Source organism: Penicillium longicatenatum (assembly GCF_028827895.1).
Source record: "Penicillium longicatenatum strain IBT 33135 chromosome Unknown contig_4_segment0_segment0, whole genome shotgun sequence".
Classification (NCBI taxonomy): Eukaryota; Fungi; Ascomycota; class Eurotiomycetes; order Eurotiales; family Aspergillaceae; genus Penicillium; species Penicillium longicatenatum.
Genome location: NW_026643122.1, coordinates 3,080,145 through 3,100,193, shown reverse-complemented (window position 1 = coordinate 3,100,193; position 20,049 = coordinate 3,080,145). Strand labels below are relative to the sequence as shown.

The following is a 20,049-nucleotide window of genomic DNA, read 5'->3' as shown; positions in this document are numbered from 1 at the left end:
AGTAACTCCGCAACTGGTCTTACCGCGAAAGCGTGGAAATCCCTGTTGGGGCTGACGGAGTGGGCCCACGATTGTGGCTTTACAAGCCATTTGTTCTGAAAGATACAAGCCGATTCGTCTAGCGGTATTGAAAGATGGCGCTAAATGAATTATAACCGTGTTGGCCCCAAGACACCTAGACCTTTTGATGGTCTTGGAATCTTGGGAACGGTTGGAATTGCTTTGTAGTTTTTTTAATTTTTTTTTTTTTTTTTTTTGCCTCCCACCCTCCACCAGCGAAAGTCTGGTAGATGGCCAAGTCCTGCCCAACTTGAACGGCCTGCATATCATAATCCATAATTACAACTACTCTCCCCTCCGTTGGGCGATTTTTCCTCGTCTTGACTTGCTTTTATTTTGCAATGGAGTCCTTGAAGCGAACCGAGGGTGCCTCCCAACCACTGCGTCGGAAATTCAACCTACGGCGCCCGTGGTGCCTCGCAGGGTTGATCACCGCGATTATAGTGGTTATTATTGTAATTGTGGTTCCTCTGGCAGTGATCCTCCCACGAAAGAATGCACACAAAGGAAAAGCATCCAAGGTGTTATTCCCGGTTTACGTCTATCCTGAAACGAACACGACCTGGGATCCTTTGTATAATGCGTAAGTAAAAAAACGAAACACAAAAAAGAGATGGGTCCATTGGTTTTTTGGAGCTATGTTGATCCTTGAAACAGAATCTCGACACACCCCGAGCTTGACTTTGTGATCATCGTCAATCCCTCCAGTGGGCCTGGGTCCTCCACCCCCAACACTCAATACGCGACTGCGGTGCGCCGACTGGATACTTATTCCAATGTCCAAAAGGTGGGATATGTGCCCACCCATTATGCCAACCGCAATATCACGGCGGTATTGGATGATGTGGCAATGTATGCCAATTGGACTGCGACCTCGACCGCTCTGGGCATGGATGGGATCTTCTTTGACGAGATACCCTACGATTGGAATTCAACCAAAGCCGAGTATGTGAGCCAAATCAACGAGGCGGTTAAAAACTCCTCGGGGATCCAATCGCCACACTTGGTAAGTTTTGTTTCTATGTTTTTGTTTTTTTGTGAAAGAGCCTGCATGAAAAGTGGGCAACGTGGAAAAAGTGGAAATTGGACGAGGTGGAAAAGTGGTGCATGTGGGGCTCGGATCTGGAAGCATCTAATCTGTCGAACTTCGATCAAAGCGATCGTTGGTACACACGGACACGGCCGGAGTGGATCCGTTCGCTCTCGGTCGCATTTGCTTGCTTGGGGACGATCATTTGCTGGTTCGTCTAATGCTGACCTTACTAGATTATCCACAACCCAGGCACAATCCCGGACTCCCGATACGATGACAACACCACGGACATTACTGTGGTCTTCGAGCAGTCCTATAATTACTACCAGACCCAGGAGAAGGTGCTCGCTAAGACCCTGAGTGCCTCAAACCGGGGCGACTACTCCTACATGCTCCATTCAGTCCCCACCATGACCAACCACAGTTTGAAGAATTTCGTCGACGATCTCAGCCGTCGAGCCGCCTACCTCTTCGTTACAACGCTAACATCAGACTACTACGAAAGTTTTGGGTCTGGGTTGGAAGAATTTTGCGATGCTGTCCCAACGAAGAATTAAACTCCGAACGGCCCGATCTGATGTTTGCTCCGGACTGTACCAGGGTTGGCAGTAAGAAGCGAATGAAACACCCCGGTGTATCAAAGAGAAACCCCGAAAAATCCATTGTGGCTAGAACACGATGCGCGGGTGGCTAGTGCTAGGGATGCCAAGATTTTTTAGAGGCGTGATTGACAGGGGATTGACGAGATTGGATTTGTTCTTGTGGACGGGCCGTGTGTAATTAATTTTTATCTTTACTTTTAATCCTTTCTTTCAGCCTCGTGGTTTTCGGTCATTTGGCCCTCGCAAGTAATAACCCCGTTTTCAAGACTCCACAACGGAGTGGCGCGAACTCATGGCCTTTAGCGCCCTTTAGCGTCCCATGGAATTCGTTGGGGACCTGTTTCTCCCACTTTTCTTTTTATTTTTAATTTTTTAATTTTTGGCTTTTTGACTTTTGACTTTTTTCTTGTTTCTTCGTGACGGTCAGCGCTAGTGATCCGGCGCGGGAACTTATAAATCCGGCGTTTGGAGCCACGTATGAAACTCTTCTTCTCCTCCCTTGAATAAGGGTGAACACGATTGGTTGTTCATTTACAGGGCCAAAAGAAAAACTCCTTTTTTATCCTCCATTATTGACCCAATATGGCCGAGCTGCCCAAATCGACCGTGGTAGTACCTTTGTACATCTATCCATTGGACTCTGAAACTTGGGCTCCACTCTATGCAGCGTAAGTCCTTAATCCTATACACGGGGGAAAAAGGCAGGTCATGAATGGACGAAAGAGAAAAAAGACATCAGGCAACACGCAACGGAATAGGCAACAAAGCAAAGACCCAATCATTAATGATAACACCACCAGTATCGAGTCGAACCCTGAACTTGAGTTTCTTGTTATTGTCAACCCAAACAGCGGCCCTGGCGATTCCCCCTTCCCGACGCCAATTATGCCCGAGAAGTTCCCCGATTGAATGGCTATCCCAACGTGTACACCGTAGGCTATATCCGAATCGACTACTGCAAGAAGCCCCACTCTGAGGCCTTTGCTGAGATCGAACAATACGCGGGATGGTCGGCCCAATATGACTCGACTAAGTTGGGAGTGCGAGGGATCTTTGTCGACGAGACTCCCAACCACTACTCATTAGATCGAGCGGATTATCTGAGAGAGCTAACTAAGTTCATCAAGAATACTCCAGGTATTCTTGCCGATCGATTTGTAAGTGCCGTGCAACGGAACTCCCGGTAGAAAAAGGGGGCTAACGAACCTTGGGACTCTAGGTGATCCATAACCCCGGGACCCCACCCGACGTGGTGATTAGTGAATCTGCCGATATGTTTTTTATCAGCGAGGAGCCCTACCCGCGCTACCGATCGGACGAGGTCCAGAAGTGGCTGGGGCGATTCAAATATGACCGGAACCGCTCCGGTGTGATGATCAATGAGGTCCCATTGGAAGATCTGGAGACACTGGTCCATGAACTGCGCCACAAAGCTGCCTATATTTTTGTGACTGAAATTGCTGGTGATTTTTATGAGCGCTTTGGTCCTCGCAGTTGGGAGGCCCTTATGCAGGCTCTGCAGTGACCGTCGCAACGTGGGGCCATATGGCTAATGAATATTCCGTGGAAACTTCTAGTTTGATTTTTTTTTTTTTCTCTAATTTTTTACTTTGTATTCTCTCGTTCCTGGGTGCTTTTCTTGGTCTTATGCATGGTCCGTATAGGAACGAGCATTCCGGTGTGTCAGATGCGGGCGTGGCGTTCGTATCCTTGGCTTTGGATGTATGTGGTAAAGTAATCGTCCTAATTTGTCCGCACTCCGGAAGTTGCTAAGCTCTGAAGCTTCCTATTGGCGGGCAGCGCTCGGAGTAATGACGCCGAAAATAAACCCATAAATCAATAAATCAAAGATTTTAGCTTGCGATTGCTCATAAGGCGGTGCGCCTCATGGCGACAGATAACGGGGTGAAACCTGTCTTATCACATGTGGGCCTCTTTATCCATTAAACGTTCTGCAAGGGGCAGGAGAGAAAAATAGATGATACATAAACCGCAGTATTGTAACCGAGCGTCAATGCGAAAGAATCACAAAATCCACCGATTTTACTCTGCGCGCGAACAGTCCAAATGTGAATGGATTCGATCACCCAACCTTATTTCAGTGAATGCCGAATCACGATTGCAGATCTTTAGCCGATGTTCCCTGTTGACATGTAGGGCTACGAGCAAAGTCTTACCAGGGGTCAGAAAAAGAAAGATAAAGGGAAAAAAAAAAATTGAAAAAAATGAAAAGTAAGAAAACTCAATTGGCCCACTGGCCCAGACACCCTGGGCATCAGCTTAGCTTACGGCTATTTTTGACTCCCTTTGAGGCCCTGAACTCTCCGAGTCTCAGTGCGAAACCATACATCATACACGTGGCGGAGTACCTTGGAACACATTAGACCCGTATTTGTGAAAGTCAAGCGACCCGAGCAAGATAAGTGAGACATTCGATCTCATCTCGCCTATCTGCATGGAACCAAAAGTTTGGAAAGCCCAGCCCTGTTTGCTTCAGAAAACCTGAAAAACTAGCCCCGGGTCTAGTGTTGTAATATTTCGATGTGGCAAAGATGCCGAGCTAGATTTACCAAGACAGTGTAAAAGAACGTATCCAAATCCACTTGTTCCACAATGCAGTCCTTCAGTTGCTTCTAATTTCTAATCCCCAAATCTTCGGCTAATGGATCATGGACGCTCCTTGAAGGAGCCTCTTGTGCTCCATTGCGCTCTACCTTCATCCTCTCGACATTACACCACCATGTCGTCCCCTCCGCCTGGATTCTCGACTGGTGCCAATTCTCCGCAGTTCTCTTCAGACCCATCCACGCCAGCCACAGAGCCTGATGATCCACTTGACGTTGACGCCGACGAGTATGTTCTGGTCACAGGTGGCCTGGGCTTTATCGGTAGTCATACATCTCTAGAGCTTCTCAAAGCAGGCTACAACATCATTATCGTGGACAATCTAAGCAACAGCTACAGAGATGTCTTTGCGCGCATCATTGCAGCCGCAAAGCTGCACTACGAGCCACTTGGCCGTCCAATTCCCAAGGCAAAGCTCTGCTGCGCAGATTACCAGGACATGTCGGCAATGGGCGTTCTGCTCGGCACACACTTGACTCGGACTCCCGGCAGCACATCAACCCGATCAAAGATAACAGGCGTAATTCATTTCGCAGCCTACAAGGCCGTCGCAGACAGCATCAAACACCCACTGAAATACTACCAGAACAATGTTCGTGGCCTTATCGATCTTCTAAGTCTGCTAGATGACCACGGAATCAAGTCTTTTATTTTCTCCTCGTCGGCAGCAGTCTACGGAACCTTAGCAGACGGGACCCCACGACTACGAGAAGAAAATTGCGTTCATGAGCGCATATCCTACTCCACTGAAAATGGCTCCGATGTATCAGTTGAGCCAGGCTGCACGGGTATCACAAACCCTTACGGCCGAAGCAAATGGTTCGGAGAAGCAATTCTCTCCGACGTGTGCACATCCGATCCATCCTGGACTGTGCTTTGTCTCCGGTACTTCAACCCAATCGGTTGCGATGCTTCCGGACTGCTAGGCGAAGACCCTCGGGATTGCGCTTCGAACCTGTTCCCAGCCGCCGTGCGCGCGTTAACAGGCCAGAGTCCTGAATTGTGTATCTACGGTACGGATTGGGATACACGGGATGGAAGTGCCGTGCGCGATTTTATACATATTACCGATCTGGCGCGGGGACATGTAGCGACGTTATCTGCTGCGCAGGAGGGAAGGATTTCCGGGTCTTTCCGGACTTTCAACCTTGGTACGGGCACGGGGCACTCGGTACTGGAGGTTATCGAGGCATTGGAGTCTGTTAGTCAATTGGAGATACCGGTGAGGATAGTTGGAAGAAGACCCGGCGATGTTGGGTCTTGCGTAGCTACGCCTGACCGGGCGGAGCGGGAGCTTGGGTGGAGGACAGAGAAGTCATTGCAGGATGCTTGTGAGGATCTGTGGAATTATCTTAGAATAGACGCTGATAAGAATCAGCAGGAGTTAATTGTTCGCTAGTGTATATAGTAATAGGTAATAATTATTGCAATTGTTCAATTTCGGGATCCCAATTTAATGCTCAGATGTTCAACTTCAATCAATCATTGAAGTCCTGACTATTCTTGGAAGGTTTGCGTTATTGTTCAATTACTGTATATATATTCCTGCGGGGTATATTATCTATTACTCCCGTAAAACAATCCGTCGGGACGTGGAAATCCCCGGGTTGTAGAAAACCCAGTAAGCTACTAGTAGTTCAAAAACAACAAAGAATAAATCTGGAATACATCATTCCTTTGTCCATGTACCTAAGAAATACGAAATGAAAGGATAAAACTCAGACCAGGGCATGGAACACTGAACAAAGATTCAAGGGCCAAAATTAAAGAGACCAACAAGATAGACTTTTCACTCCTGCAGGGTCGGCCCCAACATGCGGCCCTAGACTAAGGTCAATAGGGCAATACGGAGTAGAGTGTTTCCGACCTAATCAGAAATGCGGGCGAGAGGATCCAGACTAAGAGGGGCCGAATTTAGATCGACCAGATTCCTTGATTTTGACGTGACAGCCTTGAAAGTAGCCGTCGGGATTTCCCTAGGGATTGGAGCCAGTGCATCAAAAATACTCCGTAGATATTCCTGGCGTTAACAATGAAGAGGAGGAAAACAGGATGTCGCTACAATAGTTGCGTAATGTAACTTATTTAATAATCTATTTGATTAAGCTGCCTTGTTTCCGGAAATGAATTGATCGGCAGGCGGGCCGAAGGTGCGGATCCGCATGGCCGCGTAACATCAAGTAGATCTACATAAGTTACAGGATATATTAGTTCACAATATGAGGAGACAATGGAACCTCGAAAGTGAGAACTGGGAAATGTATATTCGTATTCTACATAGAACTGCTAGTCAATTGGGCTGCCAGAGCAACTAGGTCCACTGGTATTTTTGAGCTGATAAACTATGGAACAGCCACAATATATATGTTCCGAGCTGAGCTGTCGGCATCTGAGGTGATATCGTATTCCAAATTGGTACATTTAAATGGGATTAAAGTGAACTACATTAATATGTGGCAAGAAAGAAAACATTTTCAATTCAAAGATTACTAGAGTGTGATTCCAAGGTTGTAACATATACAATTATCGTTTTTCGGTTCACTTCTCCTTAGACTCATTACCTAGATAGCACTACGTCAGATATTGCGTCCTAGCAATGTCGAAAAGAATTGCCTCTTCCCAGGGACAATAGTAACGAGTAGTATTGGCATTCAAAAGCGACTTAGGCGACTGACAAGACTTAGAAGCGTAAAACTGGAAGCAAGAGAGATTTTAGTTCAATAGAAAGACACTTGGTCTCAGGTACCTAATAGTGTAACATGTTGAAACAATATTCAAAATGTGGCTAAATAAGGTAGCACAAACCAATCAATTGCAGTCATGCATGAAATTGTCGTACAAAAAAAGAAATATTCACTCTAATCCCAGTCTTATTTACATTCACTCCCTTCACTTCTCACGTTTGTTCGCTGCAGGGTGATACTCCTACATGGATTAAACGATTCAATTGCTCTTGACCTCAATATCAGTCTTACCAAGTAGCTCCTGCGCAAACTCTTCCAGCGCGGCGCTTATCTCATTCGGTCGCTCCAGTTGGATCCAATGCCCGCACTCTTCAAAGCTTTTCACCCGCAGATCTGCCGCCAGTTCCTTGGTACCGGCAATGCCCATATCTGCTCTCGAGACATGGTCCTTCTGACTTACAACAAGGAGAGTGGGCAGATGACAACGTCCGTCCGCAATTTCAGCTTCATCCGCCGCGTTGACACCGCGAATTGCGGCCTTGTACCAGTTCAAGGGCCCCCGATATCCCTGGGCAAATATTTGCTTTCTGACCGAATACTCTTCAGGTGTATACCAGGAAGGATATGGGTCAGTTTTACCTGCTTTGACGTACGCTGCCGCAGCGCCCAGAGGCGCAAAAGTAACTTTCCAGTCATCTGGATTAGCTGGATAGACGAGTGTGAAAACTGATTCCGGCTGTCACAATTGTTAGCATCTTTCGATCCAGGTAACTTGATCACGAGGCTTACATGATCGTCGCAATCGTTGACTGCCTCCTCGGTATTATGCCACGGCCAATACCCAAACGGTTCATACCCAATGAGTGACTTGAAATATGCGTTGATTTTATCTGTACCGAGACAAGGTCAGAAGAGCCACTAAATTTAGGACTTGATTACCATACCCATATCCCAGACCATACCAGGTCTCGAATACCCGACCGACATGAACACAACACCCATCAAGCGGTCGGGTATGTACGAAACGACACGTGAAAGTAACCCGCTGCCCCTATGTCATTCTCTTATATGAGAAAAGCAGGTCCCAAACATGACTCAGACATGCATATGCATCAACTCACCAATCGTGGCCCACGGCCAGACAACGGTCGACTTTTTCGATGTCTAAGATCTCGGCCATATGGAGAGACATAGACTTCAGGCGATAAGAAGCCGGATCAGTAGGTTTGTCTGTGTCGCCATAGCCTAGCAAGTCAGGCGCGATCACGCCATATCCTGCGGCTGACAGTGACTTGATCTGATGCCGCCAGTCGTAGCAGGAGCTGGGGTAGCCATGGATGAGCAGGAAGGTAATTCCATCCCCTCTGGTCGAAGGGTGAGCGACATAACCATATGTTGTGCCATCAGATAGAGTTGCCTTCCGGGCGAGAGACGGGAAGGCTAGGGAAGCCATTGTTTGAAGGTGAATGTGGCTGAAGCTCGTTGCAGACTGAAAGCATGAGGTGAATGTATTTCTCTTATTCCTATTTATATAAGTTCCAATAATTGAAGCCAAATGAAGGTGATCCTTCGACTCCTTGTGAGTCACAAAACCGACCGAGTAATTATTTAGCGCAAGGCTCGCATGCACTGCTCGGATAGATGCCGCATCATTTGGTGACTCGAACGGTCAGATTCGGGTCTTCAGGTGGGGCAGGCGCTGCGGGGATATTGGGCCGAGCCAGAATACGTGAGCCGTCCTTTCAACACTCTTGAACAACACATCACCCCAAACTTCGCTTAAATGCTTGCCAAGCGTGAGATGGTGACAGAGTGGTGAGATAATATCAATCAACCTTCGCCAATACGTGGCGGTACAAAAGGCCATCCGCTGCTCCTAATCAGGCAACATTCCCGTTCACATCGCCCCCTAAAAATGCAGTGAATCAACAAGGCTGCCGTCTCTTTTTTTTTTTTGGCCTTTAAAGGCGCTTGAGATGAGTCATCTGTAGCCGCAGGGCTTCTCGCTTAATTTATACGGATGACATACTTTTCTTTATCTCGTATTAGCTCTCGGGATCTATAGAACGAACCTACATTGGTTGTTTAGAACCATTGTCATTCTCATTCATATAGACTGCCAAGAAACGCGCCATTGAACTATCGATGCAACTTTCATTAATACCTGTGCGTGCCGCGCTTGCCTCTATACGTGCTAGCGTCGCCTTGATTTGCCAGACTTACTCGAAACTCGCACTTTCAACGCTGCCCCAATTTAGGCCAGAGACCTCTCCGCTTCAATGATGCAGGGAAAAAAAAGCAAAATCACCCACAGCTATAGTGCAGCCACCGAACGGGAAATAGGCATATGGCACGCTCTTGCCCATGGGACAGACGATTGCGACGGTGAAATTGCAGCGCCAATTGAGGGCTGAGGAAGATTGTCAAAGTTATAAAATCTCTGCGGATATGACAAAGCATACGCGAAACTGAAGGCCTAGGCGGGGGTATGCTGAGACTATCCATGGAGTCCACACCTTCCAGGTCACTGCCTGCACAACGCAATAGATGTCTGTTTGTGCCTGACCAAAGTATATATGAAACCTGGAAATTTCTTTCTCGTTTCCTTTCTTCAAACAAGTTCAGTTGTGTTCGGACTGTCCAAGGATCTTCAACAGATCTCAGTGTGTTATTTAGGACTACTGATTCTTTCTGATTAAGATCTAGCGCATCACGGATCTTCTCACTTAAAAAACGATCGCTGTACCAAATCAGCCATTGAGGAAATTTCGACAGATAAAATGAATTAACTAACACTTACCAGATACTCGCGATGTCAATGGTAATCAGAGGAACTGGTCATGTAGATGATATAGGTACTGTTGATACCATACTCATGGTACTCTATCGAAGAAATTCCCACACCAGTGCCATGTATATTCGCAAGATGCGATCCTGGTGCTTTGTTGATGCAATTCCATATGTACAGAAAGCCTGTATGCTAGAGTGGAAGTCGTAATAAAGGCTTTGAAAAGCATTACATGGTGATATGGCAATGCTTACCAAGGGCCATTTAAGACAGCAGTCCCCGGTCGGAAGGCCCCAAATTAGCACAGCACACTGAAGGTGATATATTGCAAGCTTTGTGCTAGTCTATGATGTGTATCTAAAAGCTGGTTATATACTTGGACAGTCCGCAGGTCCTGCTGTGTTCGCTGATGGAGCGACAAGAATTTCAATAGTAGAAAATACGTACTAGTGGTTGGCAGTATTGGCAGATGTGTTTAGTCCTTCTGACGGAGCGAATGAGGTGAGTAAAAGCTAGAATGAATCAGTTATCTTGCTTGAATACTGTCTTTTTGAAGAACGTTCTAAATTAATATTGCCGACAGCATGCCTGCGAAGCATCTCAAGACTGCTCAGTCCCCAGCTTTTATAAGCACAAATATGGCGATTTTCTCCATCGTTTTTCCACTAGCTACCCCAAAACAATAACTGGATCCAGCCATTCGTACCTAGAGCCGTGATAGAATTACCAAATTGTTTGGCAAAGTGTCGTTATCATCTCACTTCATTCGGCTGAGGTCCACCGCGGGACAACTGTATATATAAAACAGGCCTTAGCCACTCAGCTGATAGTTTGCTTATGAATTTCAAGATTATGTTGAATCCTGGTCACTCTGATCATTGATAAAATTATAAGAAGCGTTCCCATTTCTGCTAGCATAGTCTACTATGCCTACGACAGTTCTGTAAAGTCTCTGTGGTTTTCGGCATTGACAACCGATCCAACGCGAGTGCATTGTGATAACACAAACACGATCTCTAAATAAAGACTTAAAGAGAGAGTATTAAATACGTCAGTGTTCATACTTTCATTTAAACTTGCCATGGAAAATGTTAGGAGCTCGACCACTGCTTCGTGACTGATAGATATTGCGGTGTTTAGGCGATTTTGGATGATCAAACATCGATGCATGTAGTTGCTACCAACACCCGAATAAACGAGAAGACACGCAATCTGTTTATCTCCTCGGAAACCAGGGAGCGAAACAAGACTACGCTGTAAGTGAATAATCGGTTCGAAAGCAACTGTCTCTGCATGCATATTCAAGCTTGTATGCAGGTGTCGTTGTGCATAAATGAAAAAGCCTTTGTCATCCAACCCTCGGTAGTCAACCTATAGCACGATATGTGATTACCTTTTCTCATATCTCAAATCAAGTTCAATAATTACGTGGCTCCCAGGGGACTTGATTTATTACATCAGAGAATGGAAATTCCTGCTCGCGCAAGCTGCTTGCATACGTTCCATTGCATTGACATTCTTTCCAAAATTAGAGGTACGTAACTGTAACAAGGGCCCCGAATTTCTATTTTGCCGAGGTTGTGTACAATCCGAAATTCGGAGCGATGGCATTGCCGATTTTGCTGGGTTCCCCGTTATACGCAGCACATACAAGACTGTGGACTCCATCCAACACACATAAAAGAGAGAAAAGAATTCTTCTCCCAAAGCTTTGTTTACTATTTATCTGGTCAATCCTTGGAACACCTGCTGGTTTCAAAATATTCGTCATTTGATTACTATGGCTTTACGGATAGCACATGGACGTTCTAGTGTGGCATCGCGTGCACTAAGCCGCTATTCCAGCAGCGTCCCCTCGCACTCATTTTTCACTCAGCCTTCTAAAATGGAAGCTAAAGTGACAAAGATGCCCACCAGTGCACACAATATATGCTCAGTCCGGTATAGTTCACATTCGCCTATGGGCAGTTCCACCATGAAATCGCGAAAGAAAATGACAGTCCAAGGCCTTGCCCGTCTCTATGAGAAAGGGGAACCGATCAGTGTCCTCACTGCCCATGACTTCCCAAGCGCTAGTGTTGCTGACGCTGGAGGAATGGATATAGTGCTGGTCGGGGATAGTTTGGCCATGGTTGCAATGGGGATGGAGGATACAAATGAGGTCCTCGTCGAGGAGATGCTATTGCACTGTCGTAGTGTCTCACGAGCTGTTGCATGTGCATTCACCGTAGGTATTAGAAGCTTCGGCTTGAAAGGATTGGATGCTGACAAGTGCGTCGTCGCATAGATTGGAGACCTTCCTATGGGTTCCTACGAGGTTTCACCACAACAAGCGTTGGAAACAGCCATTCGATTCGTCAAAGAAGGACGTATGAATGCTGTGAAGCTCGAGGGCGGCGAGGAAATGGCCCCGACTATCAAGAGAATCACGGATGCAGGTATTCCAGTCATGGCACATGTTGGTCTTACTCCTCAGAGGCAAAATTCTCTCGGTGGATTCAGAGTTCAAGGGAAAACAGCTGCTGGTGCATTGAAATTATTGCGCGACGCTTTAGCAGTGCAAGAAGCGGGTGCTTCTCTGGTCATCATAGAAGCAGTACCTGCTGAAGTCGCCGCTTTGGTCACTAGCAAGCTTCGAGTTCCAACAATTGGAATTGGATCTGGAAATGGGTGTTCCGGGCAGGTGCTTGTTCAGATAGACATGATGGGCAATTTTCCACCTGGAAGATTTTTGCCCAAGTTTGTGAAGACATATGCAAATGTCTGGAATGAAGCCCTGCAAGGAGTTGAGAAATATAGGGATGAGGTCAAGAGCAGAGCATATCCTTCGTCTGAGTATACATACCCTATGTCGGAAGAGGTGATTGGAGAGTTGCGGCGTATGTTGGATGAAAGTCATCGCGAAGAGACGTCTTAATATCAAGTGATAGATAAATGATGAAGGGCATACCCCTTACCGTCCTTCCTCAACCGAAAATTTGAAATCCTTTGCATCTCCATATTACAGAAAAAATTGCATATAGATTACGCTGGTGATGATGGTAAAAGCGTATATATAGAAGGGTCCAGGGCGTACAAGTAATACCAGGGTGTCCAGTCTTTATTCAGGCAACCTGTCAGTTCGATTAGTTATAAAGAAATGAAACTTCTGCGAGAGGTCGGCGGAAAGTGAATGTGGACCAGCTGAGCGGCTGACGTTAGATTACACAAAATCCCCACTTGAGCGTGGCTCGCGCGGTGCCTGGCCTGGTTTTATTACGATAATACGGTAATCCAATTTCTGGGCTTGAATTATCTCCGTCCCGATTGGCCTACTAAATACAACTCCAAGTCGCTCTGTCGTAGTTAGAGAACTACATGGGTTCATCCGTGAATCTATTGTCTGTGAACTGTGTAAACTGTATCTGATTACGTTAGAGCTTCCGTGATTGGTAAATCGAATTTGATGTTTTCTCCGTTCGCGGCACTTTACTCCGTCAGACTGAAATCTGTCGTGTACATCTGTGTCCTCCCTCCACTTTCGGCACTATTCTTGACTTGACAGCCAGCAATCTACTGTGTACACTCTGGAATGATGACGAACCCTCATCTTGAGCCTCGGCTACACGAAATTGTGATTAATCAATTCTCTTTCGGACTGACTAATCAATCCTCGACTTAGCACTGCTAAAGAACATATATTGAGTATCTATGGTAGGCCAAAACTCCATGAAACCAGGCTCAAACGAAAGTTTAAATGACTTAAGCACGTAAACTTGTTGAGTTGATGATGTCATGCGGGTTTGCATTCAGAATTCTAGACAGTCTATACACGAGAAAGCGATATGAGAATTGATCAATAAAGAAAAGAAGACACCACTGGAAGAGAAAGCAAGCAAGCGGTTCTCTAATGCACAACCTGAGGTCTAGATGATTTGGAGAAACTCTTTCGGTTCTCTCTAGCTGGTGCAACCACTGCAATGGTATCGCGATGCCCATTCTGTTTGCCCTGTTCCAGGCACTCCATGAGTGGAACAATCAAAGCCTCAGAGCGCAAAGCTTCATAAATTCTAGTAATATAGGTGCCGATGATCTGCTTATCTTCATTTGACGAGTTCTGTGCGTCTGATTCAATGTTTGTTGACCGTTTCGTGTGTTGGAAAGTAGGATGGTCGACAAGACCACGGTTCAGTGGGACCTTCAGAGTGTGGCGCACATAATCATACATGATGCGTGCCGCCGACCCGAGGTACGTGGATGTTGGGCACTGTGGACTGACCAGGAGGAGTTGACTGGCCTTGAATGTGTCGGAAATGACGGTCGCCAGATCTTTGGCCCAGGCGTGAATAGTAGTCATTTGAGGGCTATATCCAGTTGTTGACTCGGGATGAGAGGCAAAGAAGGTAACCACCACAGACTGAGCTGATTGGGCAACCATAGTAAATCGTTGTTGTGAGTCTTTTGTGGTTGCTGCCGATGTTTTGAGAGCGCCTGTAAGATGTGTCCACAAGAGCGAGTTGAGGTCCTTGCAGGCAGAAGGACCTGTCAAGAAAGGGCTGTATGTGCGGGTGGTAATTAATTCTACGGCAGGCTGGAGATTCTCGAGAAAATCCATTTGGAGCACTCTCAGATCTAGTCCTTGGCAGAGCACATAGATATATGACGCGGCAAGGGTGGAAAAGACATCGATTGCCGTCTGTGTGTACCGCGCAGATATAAGGGCCAACGAATTGATGGCCTGGTTAGACATCTCAGCAGATTGCACGTTTGGTCCAACTGAGTGAGCGAGGAAGCCCAGCTCGGAGGTATAGGCAGCCATGCCGATATCGACTCCCTTGAGAGTGTAGGACAGACTGGGCTCATCAAAGCACAAATTCGGTGGGAGACCGTTGTTCAGGTCGGCATTGATGATTTCAGTGCATTGTGCAAACAGCATTTTGCCCATAAGCTGTAGTGCGGAGCGGGCTTTGTCCATGGCAAGAGTGACGGAAAGAGCCTGGAAGTTTCCTCCGTGAAGTGTTCGGCGCCCTTCACTATCGATCAGAGGGTTATCGGTAGTTGAATTGAGCTCAACGGTCACTTGCTTATGAGCCAGGGTGAGATCTTCGAGTATTGGGCCCATCCACTGCGAGGCTGTGCGGAGCTGGTAGCGGTCTTGGCGCAGCGCAGGAGCAGCTCCCACCCCCATCTTTTGATGCCCATGTACAACCTGCGTGAGTCTTGACCCTTGTAGGAATTTGGCAATGTTCGCGGCAGACTCAATCTGCCCAGGGTGAGGGCGAACCTGAGCAATGAAGGGATCAAAACTTTCGGGGTTACCAGACATGACTTCCACTGCCATCGCCGTCAGAACCTGGGACAGAACCGCCAGATGATGCGTTTCGTGAAGGCCAATTGCTGCAACAGCTGAAGAGACTGCCGTGCCGTTGATCAATGCTAAACCTTCTTTTGGGCCAAGAGATATAGGCTGCATTCCGATCTGGGCTAAAAGCTTATCTGCAGAAACAAGCTCTCGGCGCTTCGTTTCCTGGCGAGAAGTTTCCGCACTCATTGGTGCCCGTAGCAGGAGCTTGGCATTGCCTTCCAAGACACCGGCGATGTAGGAAAGGGGACTTAAATCACCAGAGGCAGAAATACTTCCTCGCAAAGGAACAAGTGGAGTATATTGTCGGTTGATAAAATCGGCCAGAGCTTCAATGATACAAAATCTGACGCCGGAATGGCCCTGCACAAGGGTGTTGCACCGGACCAACATTGACGCGCGCACCCATGACTCAGGCATCTCCGTAGCTGCTGCTGAGTGTCCTGCACCTGGGAATCGGTTCTCCGCACTGGATAAAACTCCGTACTGCTGCATTTGCATCAAGGAAATTTGAAGATTCTTTGTATCGTCCGTCGTGGTGTTGGCACTACCCCCAAACCCAGTGTTTATGCCTGAAAAGGGGGAATTTGATTAGAATTGGACCGCTTTGGTTTATGACTGATGGAAGGTTAGCTACCATAGAGGATCTCGCCTTGCTCGACACATTGTCTCAGGAAGTTGACGCTCTTATCCACGCCTTCCCTCAGTTCAGGGGATTTATCGATGAAAGCCGCTGTCCCATACCGAGCCACGGCTACCACATCCGCTAGTGTCAATTGATTTCCGCTCACCACCACGGCATTCTTGTCGGCTGAAGTGGATAGATGCTGAAGTCTTCTCCAATTTTCAAGCACGATTTGATAATGATTTTCTGCAGACATGATGAACACCTCTTGGCTGATCTTTGCCTTTGAATTCTGGGAGACGCAATCAGTCCTTGAGAGTCTCTCAGCTGGTTGAAAGGAAGAGCTGGGGGCGTGACACCAAGCCAAGCAAGAACCAACCAATATAGCTGTGATCAGCAAGGGCGATTCGATAGCGTGGGATTGCAAGGTTACACAGCGATCGCCACGGGCTGCGAGATCCGCCGATCGATCGTGGACCCACTCTGGACGGTCGCACACCGTGCGGGTCCCATGACCCAGACCTAGCACATGTCCCGCCCTCAACTTATCATAATCTGATATGTAAAAGCAAATTAATGTTCAATATTCTTCTTCCGGGCTCTGAAACTTCATATTCCATTCAAGTACATTGGAATCAAAAGCACCTAGATACACGGACATAGGCCCTTTCTCTCCGCTATCTTCCGTCTCCCTAGCTTGGCACAACTATATCATATCTGACATGTCTGTCACATCATTCAATTGGCAATTTAGCAATATCAGGGCGCGCCTGACAAGAAGCATAACATATGTCTTTTGTGGCGGTCGTGACAATTGAGGAAAACCGAAGGGAGCAAGGAAGATGGTGACGGATAGAGCTGTCTAGGAGAAAAAGATCCAACAGCAAAGGGAACCTAGAGTGTCAGGCGTGGTCTGCAGCCAGTGTAGCTACGCAATAGTATAGACATGCTTACATTCACGGTAGTCATGCCAAAGCCACCTCTATAACCCCAACGGCTCAAAGCGGAATCATAAGTAGGGCATTATCAACCAGATCGTCATCCAGTTGTTTTGCATGCTTGTATAACATCTGCATGCTCCAATACACAGCCAGGGCAACTATTACGTACTAAGTAGCGTATCATTGATGACAGCATTGTAACGTCATCAACATTAGTACTGGAAGTCCTATCAGAACAAAAAGAAACACAGTAACAAAAAACAACAACGACAAATCGTCAACTATCACAAGAGCATCATTCAATTACTTGCCGATTTCTCTAGGTTAATGCGATTTATTCTGTAGTCAGAAAAAGGGATTTGGTCACTTCGCTTCCAGTGTTGATTGGAAGGAAATGGAACTGGATATCATCCGTTGAGAAGCCGAAGACTACGCTCAGCCATACCCTCATGCTGACGCTGTCTATAAATCATGCCTATATAAACTGAATTGGAATTGAAAAAGTTCATTCATATAGGCAAGGGCCTGACGCACAGAGACAGTAGATTGATCTTCTTTCGTTTCCCTTATAAGAAAGGTGATGGCCATGTCTTCCTTTCCATCGTACAAAAATGGGTATTAAGGGGACGTTCAAAGACACTCGTACTCGCAAGGCATTCAGCCTGGGACGCGAAAGTGCGTGTATTGTTTCGGGGATTCGCGGCTTGGTGGGGTCCGGAACTAGTTTTAGATGCCAGAGGGAAGGATGAGAGAGAGGAAAGCAGGGGGAGAAGCAAGAGGTTCATGTAGCAGTGAAATTCATGGATTCAGATGATTAAATATTTTGCCATGATCATGTCTGAATTCATTTCCCTAAGGCTCGAAGATTGATTTGATAAACTTTTTTTCTTTCCAAGAGAAACATCGCTCGATAGGCGGACGATGCGATACATGCATTTGGCATCTGAATTCTTTCCCGATGCGTTTGAGCCTCAATTCTCGAACTCTTCACCCAATATGGCAGGGGAAGATATGACAGAAAAGAACGATTCGCTTGGACGAGAGAAACTTCGAACTTTCCTTCCTAGTTAATTTATTTGTATTTGTTTGGTCAATCCATCCCAGAGTCGACTATTTCAGGGGCTGGAATCACGTTCGTACATATACGTACATTAGTAGCTCATTGCCGGTCAGCCAGGCTGATTAATTTGAACTATGTACACCAGCAAAAGTCTAAGCACCGATATACAGGCCTGTTTACTTTGAATGACCCTAGGAACGTTCTTTGCCTATCCAATACCCCTCCATCTCCCACCTCCGCGCAAAAGCAAATTTCTTCACAGCATCGCTGGAGTATGAAAAGGCATGATCCCACCCCTTGGTGTGCAACAGGGACATGTTGCCTTTCAAGTCATTATCGTTGGGCCAATTCAGATACCAGGAATAATGAACCCTTTTCCAAGGCATAGGTCCTCCCCAGCGGTGGGCATAGTTGAGGAGATCTTGGACAGGCGTGCCAGTATGAAACAGGTCTGGCTTGTTGATGAGTTCCATATAGTACTGAAATAGCTCGATGGAAGGCGAGTACATAAGCAAGCCACTGTCAAAATAATCTTTGGTATTTTCGGGATCAAGAAAGGGATACGGGTGATCGAATTGCAGTGATTCTGGTGACGCCGCCATGATAAACTCTTCCGGGGGTGCAGGTGCATCCGACTCGACAAGAGCCGATCGGTCGGTGTGCCTTACTTCGGTGGCAGGATCTTGAAAAATTGCGCCAATAGGACGGGTAAGGACCATATCCGTGTCGAGCAGGAGCACTTTTTCATATGGCACGATTCTGGGATCGAAAAAGCGCAGTTTGATGATTGTCTCAGCCCAGCGATCCACAGTGATTGCCATGTCGTGCGCTAGATGCTCGACCTCGACGACAACCGCTCCATCGTCTCGCAGTCTCTGGCGCTTACTTTCCCGCACATCTTTGGTGACGAGGATAACTACCGGCACTGGTTCTTGGAATTTGGTGGTAGGAGAGTGAAGTAGCTGATACACGAGCGTCCGAGCGCTCACGTAATGGGCATCTTCATCATCGCTGTCCTCTTGCTTTGTGTCAAATTTCGCAGCTAGAAAGGTGGCGATGGCGTAGCGACCGCGATATGTGGGATGTGAAAGTTCGTCTTTGGGGCTCGGTGAGTCGCTGAAACCATCAGTGAGGCCGGAAGAAATAAAAAGAAGGTAGAGAGTGAAGCCGATCGACAATAGACAGAAACTTAATAGCTTTGTGCTCAAAACCTCCCCCGGTGGCACCATTCTCACTCTTTGAAATGGAGAATATTTTTTTTTTTTAGATTTTTTTGACATATCATGAATTTATCTACTGGCCATACACATCGATTTAGCGGATGGTTCTATGCGTGTACTATGTACGGTTGCAAACCACCGGATGCGGCATTTGGTGAAGGTTGCCGCATTGGGCAGGAGGGATGTCGCCCAACTCAACGGCCTTCGCTTTCTGATAGATCCTTGTGTATAATAGACAGTACTCACACAATAGTTCTCTGATTCCAAAACTTTATTATGTTCTGTCTTGCATTCGGGGCTTTGTGACATTATCCGAGCTTTCTTGGGTTATGATCCCGAGACTTTCACACCGCCGCGATAAGCCAAAACTGCAACGATAAAGCCTTGTTGATTCCTGATATCAGGTGATGGTATATTGTTTTAGAAATTGACATTCCAAGGTTTATTGTCAGATGAAATCTCATTCAGGTTGAAGAATGATTTAACTACTAATTATGACGGCTTCGGATTAGTAAGTCACAAACGTGAACTAACCAAAGAGGGACATGAATAGAGTCCGGAATGCAAGACCCAGGATGGAGGCTTGCGTAGGTTAATGAATGTAACACTAGGACTGCGGAGAACAACTTCGATAGCCCTGGGGATGACCTGCTTTGCGAGTTTCACAGCGGTGAGATCGTCCCACTGTGTGACCTGGAAGTCTATTTACCAAATCTTACCAGATATCCAGGGGAATGCATAACGTCTGCCAATTTTGAACAAGAGGTAACAGGGCTGTAACAACTGCTGCCATAACACTACTAGTTTACCATTATTGAAATGCGCTTGAATGCAGCCATTCTTAGCTCCTCGCCCCACCCAACAAAACAGGAACCAGCACTTACGACTTGGGGTAGTGATCCTGATTTATAGCCCTCATAGCGCTGGAGAGTGCCATGCTGAAGAAACATGGGTGCTGGAGCCGAAGGATGTATCGACCTTCAGAATTATACTGTTGCCCAGTCGCTGGTGTGAGACAGGCTTCCAGTATTTTAGGAAGCCGACCGTACGAATCCTACGGAATTTCGGAA

At 46.7% G+C, this 20,049-nt stretch overlaps 7 protein-coding genes across 7 annotated transcripts; 4 read left to right on the top strand and 3 right to left on the bottom strand.

Annotated features, from left to right (window-relative positions):
* Positions 1 to 401: 401 nt before the first annotated feature.
* N7484_007979 (spherulation-specific family 4 protein) lies at positions 402 to 1,650 on the top strand (the record flags this gene model as incomplete). The annotated part of the gene is made up of 3 exons (XM_057118366.1): positions 402 to 643; positions 718 to 1,066; positions 1,327 to 1,650. The coding sequence occupies 3 exons, from the start codon at positions 402 to 404 to the stop codon at positions 1,648 to 1,650; spliced, it is 915 nt and encodes a 304-aa protein (XP_056971401.1).
* Positions 1,651 to 2,277: 627 nt separating this feature from the next.
* On the top strand, positions 2,278 to 3,220 carry N7484_007978 (spherulation-specific family 4 protein; the record flags this gene model as incomplete). The annotated part of the gene is made up of 4 exons (XM_057118365.1): positions 2,278 to 2,363; positions 2,397 to 2,526; positions 2,547 to 2,852; positions 2,915 to 3,220. The coding sequence occupies 4 exons, from the start codon at positions 2,278 to 2,280 to the stop codon at positions 3,218 to 3,220; spliced, it is 828 nt and encodes a 275-aa protein (XP_056971400.1).
* A 1,215-nt stretch (positions 3,221 to 4,435) lies between these two features.
* On the top strand, positions 4,436 to 5,719 carry N7484_007977 (NAD-dependent epimerase/dehydratase family protein; the record flags this gene model as incomplete). Its single annotated transcript, XM_057118364.1, has 1 exon — positions 4,436 to 5,719. The coding sequence occupies one exon, from the start codon at positions 4,436 to 4,438 to the stop codon at positions 5,717 to 5,719; it is 1,284 nt and encodes a 427-aa protein (XP_056971399.1).
* Positions 5,720 to 7,263: 1,544 nt separating this feature from the next.
* On the bottom strand, positions 7,264 to 8,457 carry N7484_007976 (alpha/beta fold hydrolase; the record flags this gene model as incomplete). The annotated part of the gene is made up of 4 exons (XM_057118363.1): positions 7,264 to 7,740; positions 7,794 to 7,894; positions 7,949 to 8,055; positions 8,126 to 8,457. 4 exons carry the CDS (start codon positions 8,455 to 8,457, stop codon positions 7,264 to 7,266), a joined length of 1,017 nt encoding a protein of 338 aa, XP_056971398.1.
* Positions 8,458 to 11,752: 3,295 nt separating this feature from the next.
* On the top strand, positions 11,753 to 12,709 carry N7484_007975 (3-methyl-2-oxobutanoate hydroxymethyltransferase; the record flags this gene model as incomplete). Its single annotated transcript, XM_057118362.1, has 2 exons — positions 11,753 to 12,019; positions 12,080 to 12,709. The coding sequence occupies 2 exons, from the start codon at positions 11,753 to 11,755 to the stop codon at positions 12,707 to 12,709; spliced, it is 897 nt and encodes a 298-aa protein (XP_056971397.1).
* Positions 12,710 to 13,678: 969 nt separating this feature from the next.
* Positions 13,679 to 16,014, bottom strand: N7484_007974 (L-Aspartase-like protein; the record flags this gene model as incomplete). Its single annotated transcript, XM_057118361.1, has 2 exons — positions 13,679 to 15,705; positions 15,771 to 16,014. 2 exons carry the CDS (start codon positions 16,012 to 16,014, stop codon positions 13,679 to 13,681), a joined length of 2,271 nt encoding a protein of 756 aa, XP_056971396.1.
* A 1,936-nt stretch (positions 16,015 to 17,950) lies between these two features.
* Positions 17,951 to 18,988, bottom strand: N7484_007973 (uncharacterized protein; the record flags this gene model as incomplete). Its single annotated transcript, XM_057118360.1, has 1 exon — positions 17,951 to 18,988. The coding sequence occupies one exon, from the start codon at positions 18,986 to 18,988 to the stop codon at positions 17,951 to 17,953; it is 1,038 nt and encodes a 345-aa protein (XP_056971395.1).
* Between the last annotated feature and the right edge of the window lie 1,061 nt (positions 18,989 to 20,049).